This window comes from Nansenia antarctica (genome assembly GCF_963989245.1).
Source record: "Nansenia antarctica genome assembly, chromosome: 20".
Lineage (NCBI taxonomy): Eukaryota > Metazoa > Chordata > Actinopteri > Argentiniformes > Microstomatidae > Nansenia > Nansenia antarctica.
The window spans coordinates 6,480,347-6,496,778 of record NC_137693.1 but is presented as its reverse complement, the minus strand read 5'-3'; the positions used below and the strand labels follow the sequence as shown (position 1 = coordinate 6,496,778).

General features: G+C 42.4%; 2 protein-coding genes across 2 annotated transcripts; both read right to left on the bottom strand.

The window, feature by feature from the left end:
* Positions 1 to 1,232: 1,232 nt before the first annotated feature.
* LOC308174714 (eukaryotic translation initiation factor 1A, X-chromosomal) lies at positions 1,233 to 5,106 on the bottom strand. Its single transcript, XM_080549818.1, has 7 exons — positions 4,960 to 5,106; positions 3,575 to 3,658; positions 3,237 to 3,340; positions 2,872 to 2,922; positions 2,293 to 2,374; positions 2,013 to 2,104; positions 1,233 to 1,696 (listed from the first exon to the last, which is right to left on the bottom strand). Exons 1-7 carry the CDS (start codon positions 4,973 to 4,975, stop codon positions 1,691 to 1,693), a joined length of 435 nt encoding a protein of 144 aa, XP_080405944.1. The 5' UTR covers positions 4,976 to 5,106; the 3' UTR covers positions 1,233 to 1,690.
* A 976-nt stretch (positions 5,107 to 6,082) lies between these two features.
* On the bottom strand, positions 6,083 to 15,878 carry rps6ka3a (ribosomal protein S6 kinase a, polypeptide 3a). The gene is made up of 22 exons (XM_080549721.1): positions 15,613 to 15,878; positions 15,171 to 15,212; positions 14,130 to 14,249; positions 13,852 to 13,933; positions 13,616 to 13,696; positions 13,195 to 13,274; positions 12,962 to 13,068; positions 12,497 to 12,534; positions 12,145 to 12,287; positions 11,501 to 11,571; positions 11,317 to 11,405; positions 10,900 to 10,964; positions 10,558 to 10,660; positions 10,324 to 10,448; positions 10,055 to 10,180; positions 9,875 to 9,964; positions 9,298 to 9,456; positions 8,920 to 9,081; positions 8,514 to 8,590; positions 8,229 to 8,346; positions 7,594 to 7,734; positions 6,083 to 7,209 (listed from the first exon to the last, which is right to left on the bottom strand). The coding sequence occupies exons 1-22, from the start codon at positions 15,673 to 15,675 to the stop codon at positions 7,087 to 7,089; spliced, it is 2,205 nt and encodes a 734-aa protein (XP_080405847.1). The 5' UTR covers positions 15,676 to 15,878; the 3' UTR covers positions 6,083 to 7,086.
* Positions 15,879 to 16,432: the final 554 nt, after the last annotated feature.

Genomic DNA, 16,432 nt, shown 5'->3' with positions numbered 1-16,432 from the left:
CTGCAGCAGCCGCAGCAGCCAGGACATACGCTGTGCTATCGGCAATGTATCCGTTTTCCACTGTCTCAGCAATATGCATGCACTTCCACCGGAATGCAAACGGTGCACGGGCGAACCGGTGGTCAGAGCAGGAGCAAGAGGATAGTATAGGTCCTAGGATGATGTTGTCACTGAATGAGACAATGCACTGGTTTATACTCGACTCTTTTGAAGGTCAAGACAGAGTGATCGTCGTTTTCCCTCGGACAACTCTTGGGATGGATAGACCGTAGAGGGAGGAGAGAGTAAGGGTTTGGTCAGGGCGCACTAGTGAGGAATGATGAGCGAATGTTCGACAGCGCGCGCAGTGCTGCGCATTACATCATAGATAGCTGTACTGTAATCAAATGCACATCATAGGCCAATAAGTAAAACGAACCTCTTAGGTCCACAGCACAGATGATAGAATGAAGACTGGTAGTAAATGTATGTTTTGTAGGAAACAAATGTGTCTGTGTGTTGTATTGCCTACAGTGGGAATTAAGCTCAAAAGCACGTTGCGTTCATGAGTGTATAGGCCTAGATCGTCTCATAGGACCCAATGACCTGTAATTAAGCTAAATCACAAATCTAAAATAAAAGACAAAAGGTAGGTAGCTGTTACCAAAGTTTTAGGCAGACGTGCCTTTTCAGCCTCTGTCTAAAGATGCCATGTGAGCGCAGAAAACGTAAAGTGCGCAACATCCGAGTCAGGTCGTAGAGTGGTCTTGACCGCCCCTCACACGTGCTGACAGTGCTGTCAGTCTGATGTTAGAACAAAGCTAAGTTACAGGCCTAAGCTCATCGCTCACGCATGGATTCGATGAGACTGTGTCTTGCCTGAGTTCACCAACGATAATGTTGGGTATAGGGCATGGAGCTCTGGCAAACTTGCACTGCTTGGGGGCAACTGCCCACACAAATATTTAAGCAGATAGGCATATCAGCATTTTCTGCATGCAAGGATATCAACAGAATGTAAACAATGGAGGAAAGGCATTTTAATATCCTATGATGTGCTAAATGAGTTCTATAAGAGCAGCACAATCTTCAAACATCATTTGTTTAGAAAAACACAAAAAACAGACAATAGTAATATGTCCTAATTGTGTTGGTTATGAGGTACAACACTTGACTCAATGTATTTATGGGCGATATTAAACGAAGGACGATATTCTATTCATTTTCCAGTTAATCAAGATAAGTGATTGATTAATTGGGCTCTCAACACAAAAATACATACAATTGACCACAGACATGTAAAATAGGCTGTTTAACTGGATTGATAATAAAAATAAAGAAAAGCTAAGACCGAAAAATGCAGGTGGTGACAGATACTGATGAACAAATCTCAAGACCAAATATAAAATGGTTAACGTTTTTATTGTAAATTCAGGTATTTCCGTGATTTGAGCCTACATTCCATATGAGTTGGAAGGAAATATAAATACGTTTAAACTATAACAAAAATATGCAGTCTGAAGTAGGTGTGCTGAACTCTCAGTGACAGATTTCAGGCTTCAAGCCGTCTCAAGAGAGGGGAAATGGCATGCCTCAACTGACTTGAGAAAGCACAAGGTTAACGACAGGGGTGGCAATGCCCCTGTCAGTAGATAGTCCACAATAGTCCACTTTCCTCTGCATCAATGATGTGGCACACAAGAGTACTGAATCAGATCTGGGAGGAAAAGTAGAGATGCATTAATCTGTGTTGTCTGTACCTGACCCAAAAGCACCCACTGGGGCCCCAATGCATTAAGCTACAGTAGGTGTAAATGCAAAGTAGCCGGATCTGATCGTTATCAGATCATAGATTGTCCAATCACAGGACACATGTTAATGTAGGTGGTAAATGGCTAAGACATTCAAGCAACATGGATAGTTTCACTACAAAACACTTCACTAAATGTTGTTATATGCTTTCAATGAATCAACCACAACTGTTACCCATAGGTGTCTTTCTCTGTCACTCGCACCATGAAATCTCAACTTACATCGTCAATGTCCTCGTCATCATCTCCAATGTCATCAAACTGAATGTCCTCATCGTCGCCAGGTCCAAACTGGTCAGTTTCATTAATTTTAGCTGGAAAGTTACAAGACATATTCCCCATTAATCAACATGTATATATTAAACACATACTCTTACCCTGAGGCACTAGCAGACAATGCGTTGAGTAAGGGCTGAACAAAAGGATGTATACAACGACTTTGCCCACTCTCGGTCAGGGAAGTTGTCATGGAGACAACTGCTGTGAGGTTCCAGATACTCACCATGCTCTGGTAGCTCCCCATAGGCCTTTAGACTCCTGGCCTCGTCGGCGTTGTACTTCAGGATGACGTCAGCTTTGTTGTCCTACAAGAAAGAAATGGACACCATTGAACAATCTACGGGCTAAATTTCACTGGACTCGCCAACCTCGGTGGCGTGTGAGTTTCATTTCGGCGCCTGTGTTAACGGGTTAGAACAGCCATACAACACGCGTGAGCAGTATTTTTCCGGTGATATCTTAATTAAGTTAACGAAAGGGACAGAGAAGGTGAAAGAGGGGGGAAATAGGGACAGAATGAGAAGGAGAAAGAGAGGTAGAGTGCACAACTAACATAACTGCCATTATCAAAGGCAAACTCGTTTGTAAAAAGATAGGGCTGGCTGTAGCAGCTCCGCAGCAGAGCCACAGTAGAAACGCTTCCAGTAGGGAAGACGGGACAGAAAGTGCAGCAGCAGTTCCGCCACGCACACGTGCCGCTGAGGTTGGTGCTGGTGGTGAAATGTAAGCGTGAGTCTTTGAACCTCTCTAGACCTCGGGACTTTCATTCATATCAAAATGATGCTGAAAAACATAGTTCTACCTGGTAATCTCGGAGTCCCACCAGGATGATGTCGGAAGCGTTGATCCAAACCTACCATGAGACGAAGGGCAAGAGGAGAACAGCAATTACATTTTCAGCAATAAAAGTTAGAACTGTAACACTGCCAGCAAAGGCATGGGAAACAGTCCAGATGGAAGCATAATGCAACCCAAAGCATTACGTAACCGGTGTGTAAAGGAATCCAGTTACAAAATGATGATAATACGAGTCGATAAAAGCTTTTTATGTATTGCGAAGAAAACTCATCCTTACAAATTGTCACAGATGTATTACTTACATTTTACAAAAAATAAAAACATGGTGTATGTTGCGACTGGAAGCACTAATGCCATTTATTAGATTACCTTTTTACGTAGCTTTCCTCGGATGTGACATAGTCGCTTGACTCCATCAAAGCACATTGCTTCCAACCGTCCGTTGCCCAACATCTTGATCACCTGTGCGTATTCTACATTAGGATACAGAAGAACAGATATTTAGCATAGGAATTATCAACCCATGAGACAGCATTCAAATAAACCCTAAACTCTGAACTGCCCACTACACAAGAGCATCTTTTATTATGTTCAGGCTTGGTTACAAGCATGGTAAACACAAACCACAGAGTTGGGTTGGGGGGGGGGGTTGAAATGACCTGAGATTGAATGTGACCCCATGAGGTCAAAGTAGAACCACGACTCACCTTGTCCATCCTCTTTGAAAACCAGTTCTCTCTTCTCCGACTCGTTCTCATTCTTACCACGTCGCCGATTCTTTCCTCCCTTTCCTGAAATTAGAAGGGAAAAGCAGGGTGAGTTTGAGTGAGTGCCTCTGTGTGTGTGTGTGTGTGTGTGTGTACACTCTTAGAACAAAGGTTTAGAAAAGGGTTCTCCTGTCCATGTGGAACAACCTTTTTGGGTACCATGTAGAACCCACTGTGAAAAGAGGGTTCTCCCAAAGGAACATTGTTGGGAATGAGAGCGAGGGGAAAAACAGGCTTTGGTGATCACTTCCTAATGTATAAAATGTTGTGAAACGTTCAGAATGGGTATTTCTCTAACATTTAATCGAGAAAGTTGGATTTCGTAACCTAAAACAACCGATAAGAACCACCGAGGTCTGTTGACAGAACAGTGCCGTTGTCTTGCAACAACTATTGAGGATGTACATGTAGTGGTGGTCGTCTTCAAAGTTGTTTCCACAAGTCACAATATACTAAATAAGCATGACAGGAATTTTATTAAATGTGCCTTTAAAATAGTAAAGCCTTGCGGTACTTCTTTTGTGAGACATAGAATATGAAAATACGACATGTCTTGTCTCAAAGTTGAACAAGAACAATGAATTAAATGAGAAGTGAGCAGGTTAGTAACCTAGTAAGGCAAGTTACAGTAATAGCCTAGGGATGCTATTTTTCAGATATTTGACTACTTTGTTCTATGATGGCCTCCATTGATTTAATCACCCTATTTCTGTCCATCCTTCAAGGGTAAGCACTCCAATAATTTGAAAGGATTATGACAGACATGCGATTTTGATTATTGGCTTTCTTATGTTTAATCTGGACAATTAACATATCATTTTTATTCATTCATTGGTCAAAAATATGCATTTTTGAATGAAGTGAACACCCAGAGAGCCAGATGTTTAGTTTACCATGACAATATCAACTAAAACATCCTCTCTAAATTAGAGATGTGACTGAATAAAGGCTAGAGAGGCTCGGGGTTAAACACAAGCCGGCAAGCTACCCAGTTAGCTAAGCTACACTGGCTTCACTAGCTTCACTAGCTAGGTAGCTCGCTAGCTCATGACACTGGGCGCAACGTGACACATTCTAGACATAACTAAGAGACAATCACACTAACTGACAGCATTATTCCACGTGTTTACTTGTGAAACATGTGATAATGTGATAATCTTAACTAGCTTTTGGACTTTCGCTGCTTTATTAAACATTCTCGGAGCCTTCTTGGGTCACGTTGCCAAGCATGGGGGCCGGCCGGGTGTAGCTAACGTAGCTAGCTTACTACCATCATCACTATCTGGCATAAAACTTCCACATTGAAATGCTTTGAGTAAGCTTACCTTTATTCTTGGGCATGTTTCTAAACAAGCAGAGGTGGCTAGCTAAGCCAGGCTGGTTTGGTCCTGGTCGAGTTTAGTGTTATTATATGAAAACAGAGAGGATAGGACAGGTCTGTGGCGACGTCGCACTCTGCACAGGTTAGCATGTAGCCTGTTAGCTGAGCTTCCACTTCCTGTGTACGCCTGGCCCTACGTCATGGGCTCCGTTCGAATACTTCAAATTCTTCCTTCGTAATAAAATTACTGATCTTTAATCGGGTGACATCAGAGATTATTATGTGAAGGAAGCAAGGGTGTAGTTTTAATATATTCGTAGAGGGAGGACATTCTCAAATAATACAATAATAAACAATATTAAACTTTAAAAAAAAAAGTTCCAGAAGAAACTTTCTGGGCTTGCTTGTCTTATTTTAGTAGCGAATAAAGTTACAAATGGTTTGATTGGTGGTTTGGATGGATGGATGGATTGCTAGATGGTAGATGGATTTGCAGGAAATCATTTTAATTAATATGGCCATTTGCTCTGAATGTGGAAATGTAAAACTGTAATAATAAGTATTATTATAATAATAATAATATATTTTATTTGTATAGCACTTTTCCTGCAAATGTTGCAGCTGAGAGAGGGGAGGTATAGATAGATCAATAATGAAGAAGTTAACCAGTATTTATGAGTTATACTGAGTGAAGCAGTGGCAACGTAGTTGAACATGCTTTTCATTGGAACCACTGTTAATTTATGCAACTTTAAAAGCCTTTAAAATGTCTAAATTGTGTAAAAAATCGGAAGTCATTCTACACATTTTAAATTTCAATTGAGTTGTCAAGCTTAAAAGATGAAAAAGGAGATAGCTGCAACATTTGCAGGAAAAGTGCTATACAAATAAATTTTATTATAGTTTTACATTTCCACATTCAGAGCAAATGGCCATATTAATTAAAATGATTTCCTGCAAATTCGAGTAAAGCTCAAAAAGTATTAATACTATAATGAAAGTTATTTGAGTGAAGTCAGCCTTCACATTTTAATAGGATATGCACCAATACAGAAAGTTAGAAGTGTGATGGTTTTAAGTGGATGAATGAGTAAAGAATTACTGTAGGCCATTTATCATTGATTGGATATTATTTTTTATTCATAACAATAACTTTTTTCATTTAAGGTATCAAAAGAAGCCGCAGTCATTTTCCTGGACCACATAGACAATTTGCTTGTTAAAACATGAAGAATGCGACAGAGGCCAGAGTACCTCCATTATATTCCATGTTAGCCTACATTTCGACAGCAGCTTCTTGGATAGCCTCTCACCTCTTTCCCCATTAAAACAAGTAAAACTGGCCTTACATACCAGTGGCCTCATCAGTCATGCACACCAAATAGAAAATGTCTGTTCATCCACATACAAAAATACATTCTTATTTGTCTCTTAAAATTTGACTAGAAAAGTAATCTTAATTGCTATAAGTATATATCCCTTGTTCACATATTTCCCTTTTTTAATCATAATATGGACACACATACGTAGATAGAAAGACTGAATAAAGCAAGAGAACCCTTACTGACCCCTAGGGCCCCGTCCCAACACAAAGATCTGAGAAGAAAGTGCAGCAGCAGATACCTGGAGTGAGGGAGGTGGTTACCACACACTTTCTCCCCCATGTTTAACAGTCTCGGCGGGCTCTGATTGTTGTAGAATTTGGGGATTTGTCAGAATATGAGACGGTCGCGCTTCTCGGCAGGAGTAACTCAAACTAAGTTAAATCATCTCGCACCGATTGCAACACTTTCCAAACCCTGCAACTCCCAGTGCTTAACTGAAATCTCTGTATAAACATAGACCTAAAGGAAACCCGTATACATTTGATGATATCTAAGTAAATATCTCTAATTTTCATATGATAATATATACAGTTACAAAAAAAAAAGAAAAAAAAGAAAAGTTAAGTAACACTTGATTGGGAGGCAGTAAATGATTGTACAAGCAAAATATTTTGTCATTTCTCTCAGTGTTTTGTTACAGTTCTTTTTGGTTTTACACACACTGTTCTTTTGACGCAGTCCCAGTTGGAACTCATCCTCATGCACTGGTAGAATTACTTGGGGTGAGATACTCATGTGGGGATGTGTCACAGCGCCGTGGAGGTCAACTTCTTCACTCCTCTTCGTTGAGCTAATGTGGAGCGCCCCACAGGGTCCAGCACAGGAGGCACGTTCATGTTCAGGGCAGAGTAAGTGGCTGCCATCGCACCCTAAACGGGGAGAGAGAGGGAACAGTCTTTCAGTTATTTGGTCAACTCGTGACGTTAGAATTATAAGGTTCTATCGACATTTTTGTCAAAATTGAGTTTTTTACATAATCTGATCCATTAGGTGTTTATTAATGCCTGTGTGGTTTTATTTTTAAAATGTTGACATTTTTGAGTTAGTAATTCATAAAATACAAAGGTTCCATCTCACAAAACATAATGGAATGTAAAAACTTTGACGCTCAATATCTCTGAACTGCCCTAAACGGAGATAGAACCTTATCATTCTAAGCTCACGAACTACTGAGTTGAAGGCAAAAGAAGAGTTTTGTGCACTGATGAATGGGGGTATACTAGGTCTGAGGAAACAACAGGTTTCAGAGATACCTTGACCAAATGTGGAGCGTCGTGTCTGTTTAGCTGGTACTTGGGTAACTGGTCCTTGTGTACGATCCAGGGGTGGCGCAACACCTGGGCCGCAGTGAGTCTCTGGTGGGGATCCACATGCAGCATCTTGGATACCAGGTCCTAAGGGCAACACGGTCAAAGTTCAGAGCTCCTTATTCGGTTGTTAAGTCGTGACGTGTTTCCTGGGTCCAACGTTGGCTGAGGCGCTGTCTTCGAAATGCCTCAGTAATAATAATAATTCATTATATTTATATAGCGCTTTTATTTTTTCCGAGGCTCAAAGACGCTGACAAATATGGGAAAAACGGGAAAGTGCTGTCCCTTGTTGTATGAATAGATCCGAGTCTAAAAAACGATTGAACTGTCATTCTACCGCTGTAGTACACTGGTACTCTGGTGCGGAGAATTTCTGGTTTGGACCCGGAAATTGCTAAACGTCACGTTTGACGTCAGACTTAACAACCGAATAGTGTATAACTCTTCTATTTACCACTACGTGAAATACAAATACGAAGCGCTGAAAAAATAAAATCCAAAGTTCAAGGAAAAGCCTTCCCGTAAGCAACTACTCTAACACACTCTTAATTCCACACTAAAGAAAACTCAAGACCCACCTTGGCCTCGGCTGAGACTGAGTTCCAATAGCCGCCAGTCAGAGAGAACTTTCCGCTACCGACGCGAGCCAAGATCTCCTCTGGGGTATCCTCTGGTCCGTTGGCAAAAGGGGTACACCTGAGTGTCATGGGAAATACATGCTTGAGAAGTACTCATTGATTCTGAATAAAATGAGTTCGTTAATCGCAATTTTTTTTGTTAATGTTATATTTTGATGAACATAATTCACTGCTGACCATGGCTCAAAAGACAAACCACCTGCTTTCTTAGTAGACTCAACCTACCCTGTAAGCATAGTGTAAAGCAGCACCCCCAGACTCCAGATATCACAAGCTGCATCATAGCCCTGTTTCTTCAGAACCTAATAAAAGCACATATTGGACACTGCATTAGAGAATATGATGTGCATGTGCAAGGTACTGTTCAAATACATCTAGATGTGAAAACAGTTAAAAAACAGACAAATTATTCTAAAGCTGACTAGCTAATATCTGCAACTCTGGTATAACCTACTGCAATTTAATAAAACGAACAAACAGAGAACGCGGTACAATCATACGACTGGGATCTTCGCCACGTCCATCAGATCCCCCCCTGTTTGCACGTCATAATAAATCAAAGCGGTACCACATTTTAGAGTGGCGGACATTTCTTCCGAAATAATAAAATACAATATAGAGGAAAAGGCACCTCAGGGGCCACAAAGTTGGCAGTGTAGCAGGGAGTCATCAGGAGGCCATTCTCTGCTCTCAGCTGTTTGGCGAAGCCAAAGTCACAGATGCGGATAGACTCCGGGTTGCCAGACTCATCCACATACAGTATGTTACTGGGCTTCAGGTCCCTGTGAACCACCTGAGCAAGGGGAGACATAACCAATCCATCAGTGACCGGAGTAGAGGGAGTCATATTTCATGGGATGGCTAACAGAATCATACCTATTGCCTGTACAGGTAAAAAGGTGTAAACATGCCAAAGGCAGAGTGCTGTGGTATAGTATTAGAAACACATAGTGCCATACACACTGGGACACAATCTAAAGGGTATATTACAGTGATGGTGAAGGCTTACCCCCTGTACATGCAGGTACTCCACAGTTTTGCTGATGGTGTGGAGAACTGCACTGGCCTCCCTCTCAGAGAAGAACTTCTGTCTGAGAATCTTATCCAGCAGCTCTCCTCCTTTCATCAGCTCTGTCACCAGGTATACTGAGCGCCCGTCATCATACACCTGCAGGTCAACATAGCACTTTACCTCCCACTGTCTCACAGAGAGCTCCTCACATAGACATATATACAGTGTATATATATATATATATATGTTACGGTACATGTGGGAAAACTAGGGTTAGGGTTAGGTGCTAGGGTTAAGGTTAGGGTTAGGGGTAGGGGTAATCAAATCAAATCAAATTGTATTTGTATAGCGCATTTCTTACAAGATGCAACTCAATGCGCTTCACATAATGAACATTCTCAGTAGGGTTAAGGTTAGGGTTAGACATGCCAGCATGTACTAAGTCACCCTAGCACCTAACCCTAGTTTTCCCACATGTACCGTATTCCCACATGTACCGTAACATACTGTATATATATGGCTCAAAAACAGTGCTGGCTCAGTTGTAAGCTGCCTTGCTGTAATAATGGCTCACATCTTTGAGAGTGATGATGTTCGGGTGCTGTCCATAGTGCAGAAGGATCGCCACCTCCTCTGTTGGGTCCCTCTTGGCCTTACTAATGATCTGGAAATGGCATCGGTTACAACAGTTACTCACACGCTTCTGAGATTGAGTAACTTGAGTGAGGAATTGGGGCAGTGGTACTGTACTCACCTTTACGGCGTACTCCATACTGTTGCTCTTCTGAACACAGCGTTTGCAAATGGAATAAGAGCCGACCCCGATGTCCTCCTTCACATGGTAGACATCGCTGAACTGCACCGCGTTTCTGTGGAGTTGCTAGAGAGAGAGAGAGAGAGAGAGAGAGAGAGAGAGAGAGAGAGAGAGAGAGAGAGAGAGAGAGTCACATCCATAAACACACACAAAACTGTCATTACCCCCACACCCACAAACCAAATCACAAAAACAATATGTGTTAGTACCTGTACTATGGAGGTCATGTTGGTGCTCTGTGACGGATGACTCTCCTCCTCTGGGTCGATGGCAACAAAGCTGAAGCCTCTGAACAGCTGGTGGGCATTGGCACTTGGGGGAACGCCAGGAGAGTCTGTGAGAACCAAGACAAAGTTATCACATAATTCCTGCTAGGCCCTTTGATAATGCGTACATTCATACGGCTGTTTATTACTTTTGAAACGCAATAATCTGATCTTTACCCTGTGGAGTTTTTGCAGTAAATTCTGAATCGAAGTAGATGGTGTCATCAGGTCTCCCACTAGCAGGTTTAAAGGGAGGTTGGATTTCTCTCCTGAATAGTTTCTAGAAGCATGCCAAGAAAAAGAATTAGCATGAGAATAAAGCCAACCACAGTATGTACAGTTCAAATACACGAGCCAAAATCCTAACTTGAGATCCATACGCATAACGCAATGTTAGGTGCAAATCTCTACATTTACCTCAGTTTGCGATTTAAGTGAGTTACCCCTGCAACTTAGGATTCAACCCAAAGATAATCAAACAGTACACACGGACACAGACACATCGATGTGAAAACTTACATTCCAGTCAATAGTTGAAAAAAACGGATGTCTCTTAATCTCTTCCACTCCATCCGGGCCGGCCCCTGTGAACATCAATAATAATAATAATAACTTTTAATTGTATAGCACTTTTCCTGCAAAAACTGCAGCTCAAAGTGCTTTAATCATTATATAATCATAATTGAATAATCTAGTCATTTAAAGGCAATATTAAAAAGATGGGTTTTTAGTGTTGACTTGATTCCACAATTTAGGTACATAAAATGAGAATGCAGCCTCACCAAATACCACACACATTACTTGAGGGCGGCTCTAACATGTAATCCACTAGGGCTTGCAGTTGCTCAAGCGTTCTGTAGGTTCAATGTATGTTTTCAGTTTAAAAACCTATTTAAGTAATGGTACCAAATACCATTGTGTAATGATAGAGATTACCTAGTCTGTTGCCTGGGTTGCGTTTGAATAGATTACGCAAGAGAGACTGCGCCTCGTTGCTCAGGAACTGTGGCATTCCCAGCTTGGCTCTACGGTACAGACAAAAACATTCGAATTTAATGGAATATCGAGGACACAGTTTTATGTATAATAATCTTAATGGCTTTAGAAAAAACAGACTCACTTCAGTATCATGGTCATGGTATCCTTCCGATCCTTCCCTTGGAAAGGCAGTGTTCCAGTGAGCATCTCAAACTAGGGGAAAAAAAAATCAAAAGGAATTTAGAATCACATCCATTCAGTGGCAACTCACCGTTTGCCATCGGAAACATCGGTCAGATATTTCCACACACATCAAGGAGCACAGGAGAAGGGAGGTTGACTGCATCCCATCTACTCTTGGACTCATTACAATTATATGTTTACCATTTAGCAAACGCTTTTATCGAGAGAGAGAGAGAGAGAGAGAGAGAGAGAGAGATTACAGTCTCCCTGGAGTAGCTTAGGGCTAAGTGTCTTACTCAAGGGCACACTAGTCGTGGTGTTCCCAGGTGGGATTTGAACTCATGACCTTCTGATCACCAGTTCACTAATTCACTCACTATCCACTAGGCCACTAGTGCACTGCACTTTATATATATAGCACTATCCAATGCACTGTTGTCTGTCCTGTGTTGTCCTGTTTTTTGCATTTGTTTTGTTCATGTATACATGTGAAAAAAAGCATAAACGCACTTACTGTAAAGCCAAAGCAAATTCCTATATGTGTGCATAATAGCAATAAACGTTATCTGAATCTGAATCCACCACTACCCAGGCCCCTCTCACCATGAGCACGCCGTAGGACCACCAGTCAGCGCTGTGGGTGTGTCCCCTGCGGTTCACGACCTCCGGTGCCATGTACTCAACTGTCCCGCAGAAAGAGTAGGCCTTGTTCTCGTGATCAATGGACTCTTTACTCAGTCCGAAATCTGGGACAAACAAAGGATGGCAGAATGCAAGTCAAGCTGAAATTTGTGCAAGCTCCCCAAGAGTCCCTCCCATGCGCCCCTGTCTTATGCATACTCACTGTTGAATACCAAGGCTCAACAATGCAAAACAGTAGAGTGGCTGAGTCAGCCAGAGTGTGAATATGAAATATGAAACATGAATATGCAATAGGTGCAGGGGGATTACTCACCAGTGAGTTTGATATGGCCCTCCTCATCCAACAGAATGCTGCAAGAACAACACGCTCAGTCAGCAAGGCAGCAACCACCAGCAGACAGAGTAACTCCAAAGTAGGGGTGGGCATCGACGATCGATAATTGATCGATAAGGATCTTGGTCGATCACAAAATAAAACATTTGGTCGACCAAATGTTTTATTTTGTGATCGACCAAGATCCTTATCGATCAATTATCGATCGTCGATGCCCACCCCTACTCCAAAGCTAAAAAATCTAACCTATAAAAAGTTAATATTCATAGTGGTCTTAGATTATGTCATTTCCTGTATTTTCCAGGTTGAAGATAGGAAAACAGGAACCAACACCAGAAGACAGGGCTCTAAGACTGACATTATGGTATACGCTACCCTAACATGAAGTCTATTGTTTAAAGCTCCCTCTGGGTGATATCCATTAGCATTAGTGTGATAGGTTACTTTTCAGGTTTAAGGTCTCTGTAGATGATTCCCAAGCCATGCAGGTGGTCCAGGGCCAGAGCCAGCTCTGCCAGGTAGATCTTCACATCCTCCTCTGTGAACATCACCTGTGTGATGGAGAAGCGCGGACCGGTAAACACAACACAACGCAAACACACACAGCGCTTGGGCTAACATCCAAATATCGGTAGGTAAGAATTTAAGGATTCGTTGATTCCAGAATTTTCCCTCACCTCTTTGGACAGACGTGTGAACAGATCTCCACCCCTGAGGAAGTCCAGAATCAGGTAGAGCTTCCCCTCTGTCTGGAAGGCTGTGAAGAAGAAATCGTGACGTTAGAATTATAAGGTTCTATCTCCAATGTGTTTTTTACATAATCTGATCCATTAGGTGTTTATTAATGCCTGTGTGGTGTTATTTTTAAAACGTTGACATTTTTGAGTTAGTAATTAATAAAATACAAAGGTTCCATCTCACAAAACATAATGGAATGTAAAAACTTTGACGCTCAATATCTCTGAACTGCCCTAAACGGAGATAGAACCTTATAATTCTAAGCTCACGAAATGTTACATTTGAAGGATATTGAAGGAATTTTGTTGACATCAGATGACTCCTCCAAGTGAGTTTTGGACGGTGCATCTGATATCTTACCGTAGTGCATTCTGACGATAAACGGATGGTTCACCTCCACTAGGATGTCTCGCTCCATCTTCGTTCTGACCCGGTCTCGCACTGGTGATATACAGATACAGTATACTTATTAAAACAAATGCCCTCACATGCACACACACGCACACGCACACACTTCACAACTATAGTCTCATATTGACGCAAGAAAGACATTCGCTGAATACAAATTCACCAAATCACTGCAGACCATCGTGTACCTTTCAAGGTGGCTTTTTTCAGCACCTTCATAGCATAAAGGTGCCCAGAATCAGGACCCGTTATTTTCTTTACGAGAAACACCTGAACAGACACAGAGAGAGAGAGGGAGGGAGGGAGAGAGAGAGAGAGGGAGGGAGGGAGGGAGGGAGAGAGGGAGCGATTAGTGAGGTCCCTAATAATAGCGAACACACCAAAGTATGATAATACATCATATCCAACATTATATCCAACATTAATCCACATATATAACACGATTTAATCTAGCACAGTTATTTACCTTCCCAAAGGAGCCCTGTCCCAGGACCTTGCGGAGCTCAAACTGCCGAGGATCAGCCCTCTCCGAACCCTCTTTCACGAGGTGTGTGATACTGATCTCCTTCACAGAGGGATCATCATCCTGAGAGAGACACAGTCAGAGACAGTCAGAGCCAGGTACGGCTCACAGCCACGAGAGTAGAACACAACATCACAACATCGATACACTACACTTGAGAAAACTGTAAACAAACACAAACCGCATGCCAGGACAGACACAAACAAGCACGCGCAACAAACCGCAGAGCGGTACAGAACGAGGAACAATACACGAGGTAAACAGATGAGTCACAACATTCTAAAACGCTGATGTAAAACCCTAGCGAAGAGGCACAACTGTGTTTCAGCCTTCTACACTCAGAGCAGAGAGGCAGATAGGCTACGGTGGGAGGACAGAGAAATAAACTCCTATGCTTTCCCACCCCTAACACCACACCACACCACACCACACCCACGTACAGCACCCGAGCTCTCGGTGAAGTCCTTCTTTGGCTCTGGTTCTGCCAAATCTCCCATCCCTTCTTCTGGGCCAGCGGAGCTCCACTCTTCCCTGTGTCTGGAGCAGCTGCAGTGTGTGTGACTACAGAGACCACTGTTCTCTACTCAGATCTGCCAGGGGGAGGGAACTCTACTGACTGACAGCAGGCAACCAGTTGCCATGCCGCCAAGTTACAACTCCCACTGCATCAGAGGAGGTGTGGAGGAGGATGACTAAATACACAGCATGCTCCCTCTTTCCCTTTGACTGTCGCTCTCTCGTGCTCTTTAGCTAAACCGCCAAAACCTTCTTTCACTTGTGTTTGACTTCAACCCTGCACTTTCCATATTAATTGATACTACTTTGGATTGTTGTGGAGGGTGCTAGAGAACCCATAGATCTCTCTCTCACTCATATATACACACTCACACACACACACACACACACACACACACACACACACACACACACACACAGTGAGACAAAGACGAGACAGGAAGGGGGAGTCTTTTTTTTAAAACGTACTGTACACGCAGTGTCATCATCCCCCATGGAATCTTCCATAATCTGTAAAACAAAGGAGAAAGCACTCAGGGTATATCTAACACACAAGCACGCCGAACGCTCATTTTCACATTAAGAGCTCGTGCGATTTTGATAACTGTCTGTCAATCAAATGCATGCATGCATCCATAGAAAACTTTGTCTATATTTGTACACGTTAGACAACACAACTCGTCCAAGAACTGTGGAATGGGAAATGGGGGTATAATTGCATATTCTGTTCAATAGATTGTGCAACAAAACAAACGGCTATTGTTACAATGTATCCGCTTCCCTTATCAGGACAGCTGATATCAGTTACAATCAGTTTTGGGCCAAACTGAAATAAGTGCATGATTCTGTACGCAAAAGGTTGTTAATGTCACAGGATATGACCACTGTCAAGTGTCTCTAACAGTTTTACCTCGCTTTCCGAAGTCCCCAAGGCCATTTTCTGCCAAGGGTCTGCAAGCTGTGCCAAGGGCATCTTCGACGGGAGTTGAGTTGCTGTGTTGCGCCTTGATGTTGTCGAGGGTGTGGGGATATAAGCGCTAAACAAAAGTGTTTCTGGAGGAGTGACCCCTTCAACAGGATGAACCAAACAAAAAGAAAGTGCAATGTATCAAACGCGATCGCAACTGTAAGCTAGTGATCGACAACTTGTTTACTTCTTAACAATGTTTCCGTGAAACTCCCATTTTCACACTTTTCCGCAACAAAACCCCAATCACTTCCGTTCTCTCAATATGGCGCCGTGGCTCGGGTTTACCTGTCTGTCAAAACGAGGCTGAGGAATCCGTCATGTGTACGTCATATGATGGGCGGGACCAACAGGGGACAAGGGACCACCCCACAGCCCAGGGCCAGACAGGTGAAGGAAAGAAAAGACCGTTAATACATGTATCACTGGTGATATACAATTATAAATGCGAGATATGAATAAGTAGTGTTTATCAAGGGGCAAACAACATCAGGCCTACTCCAACCCCCATTTATAGAAACCCCACTGGCCACTGCATGACATTCTGCCTGCCTTACCTTTTAGATCAGTAGGCCTTTTTATAGATCAGTGGATAGGCAGCAACTCAATGATGTGCAATGTTTATGTGAACGAATTCCAAATGGCATGGGCGAATAAGTTAAAATAACTAAAAGCCTATGCCCATCAACTTGAGATTCATCTCAAAAGTATGTCACACACAAACAGAAAGACATCCAAACAGAAATGAAGTCAAACAGACATC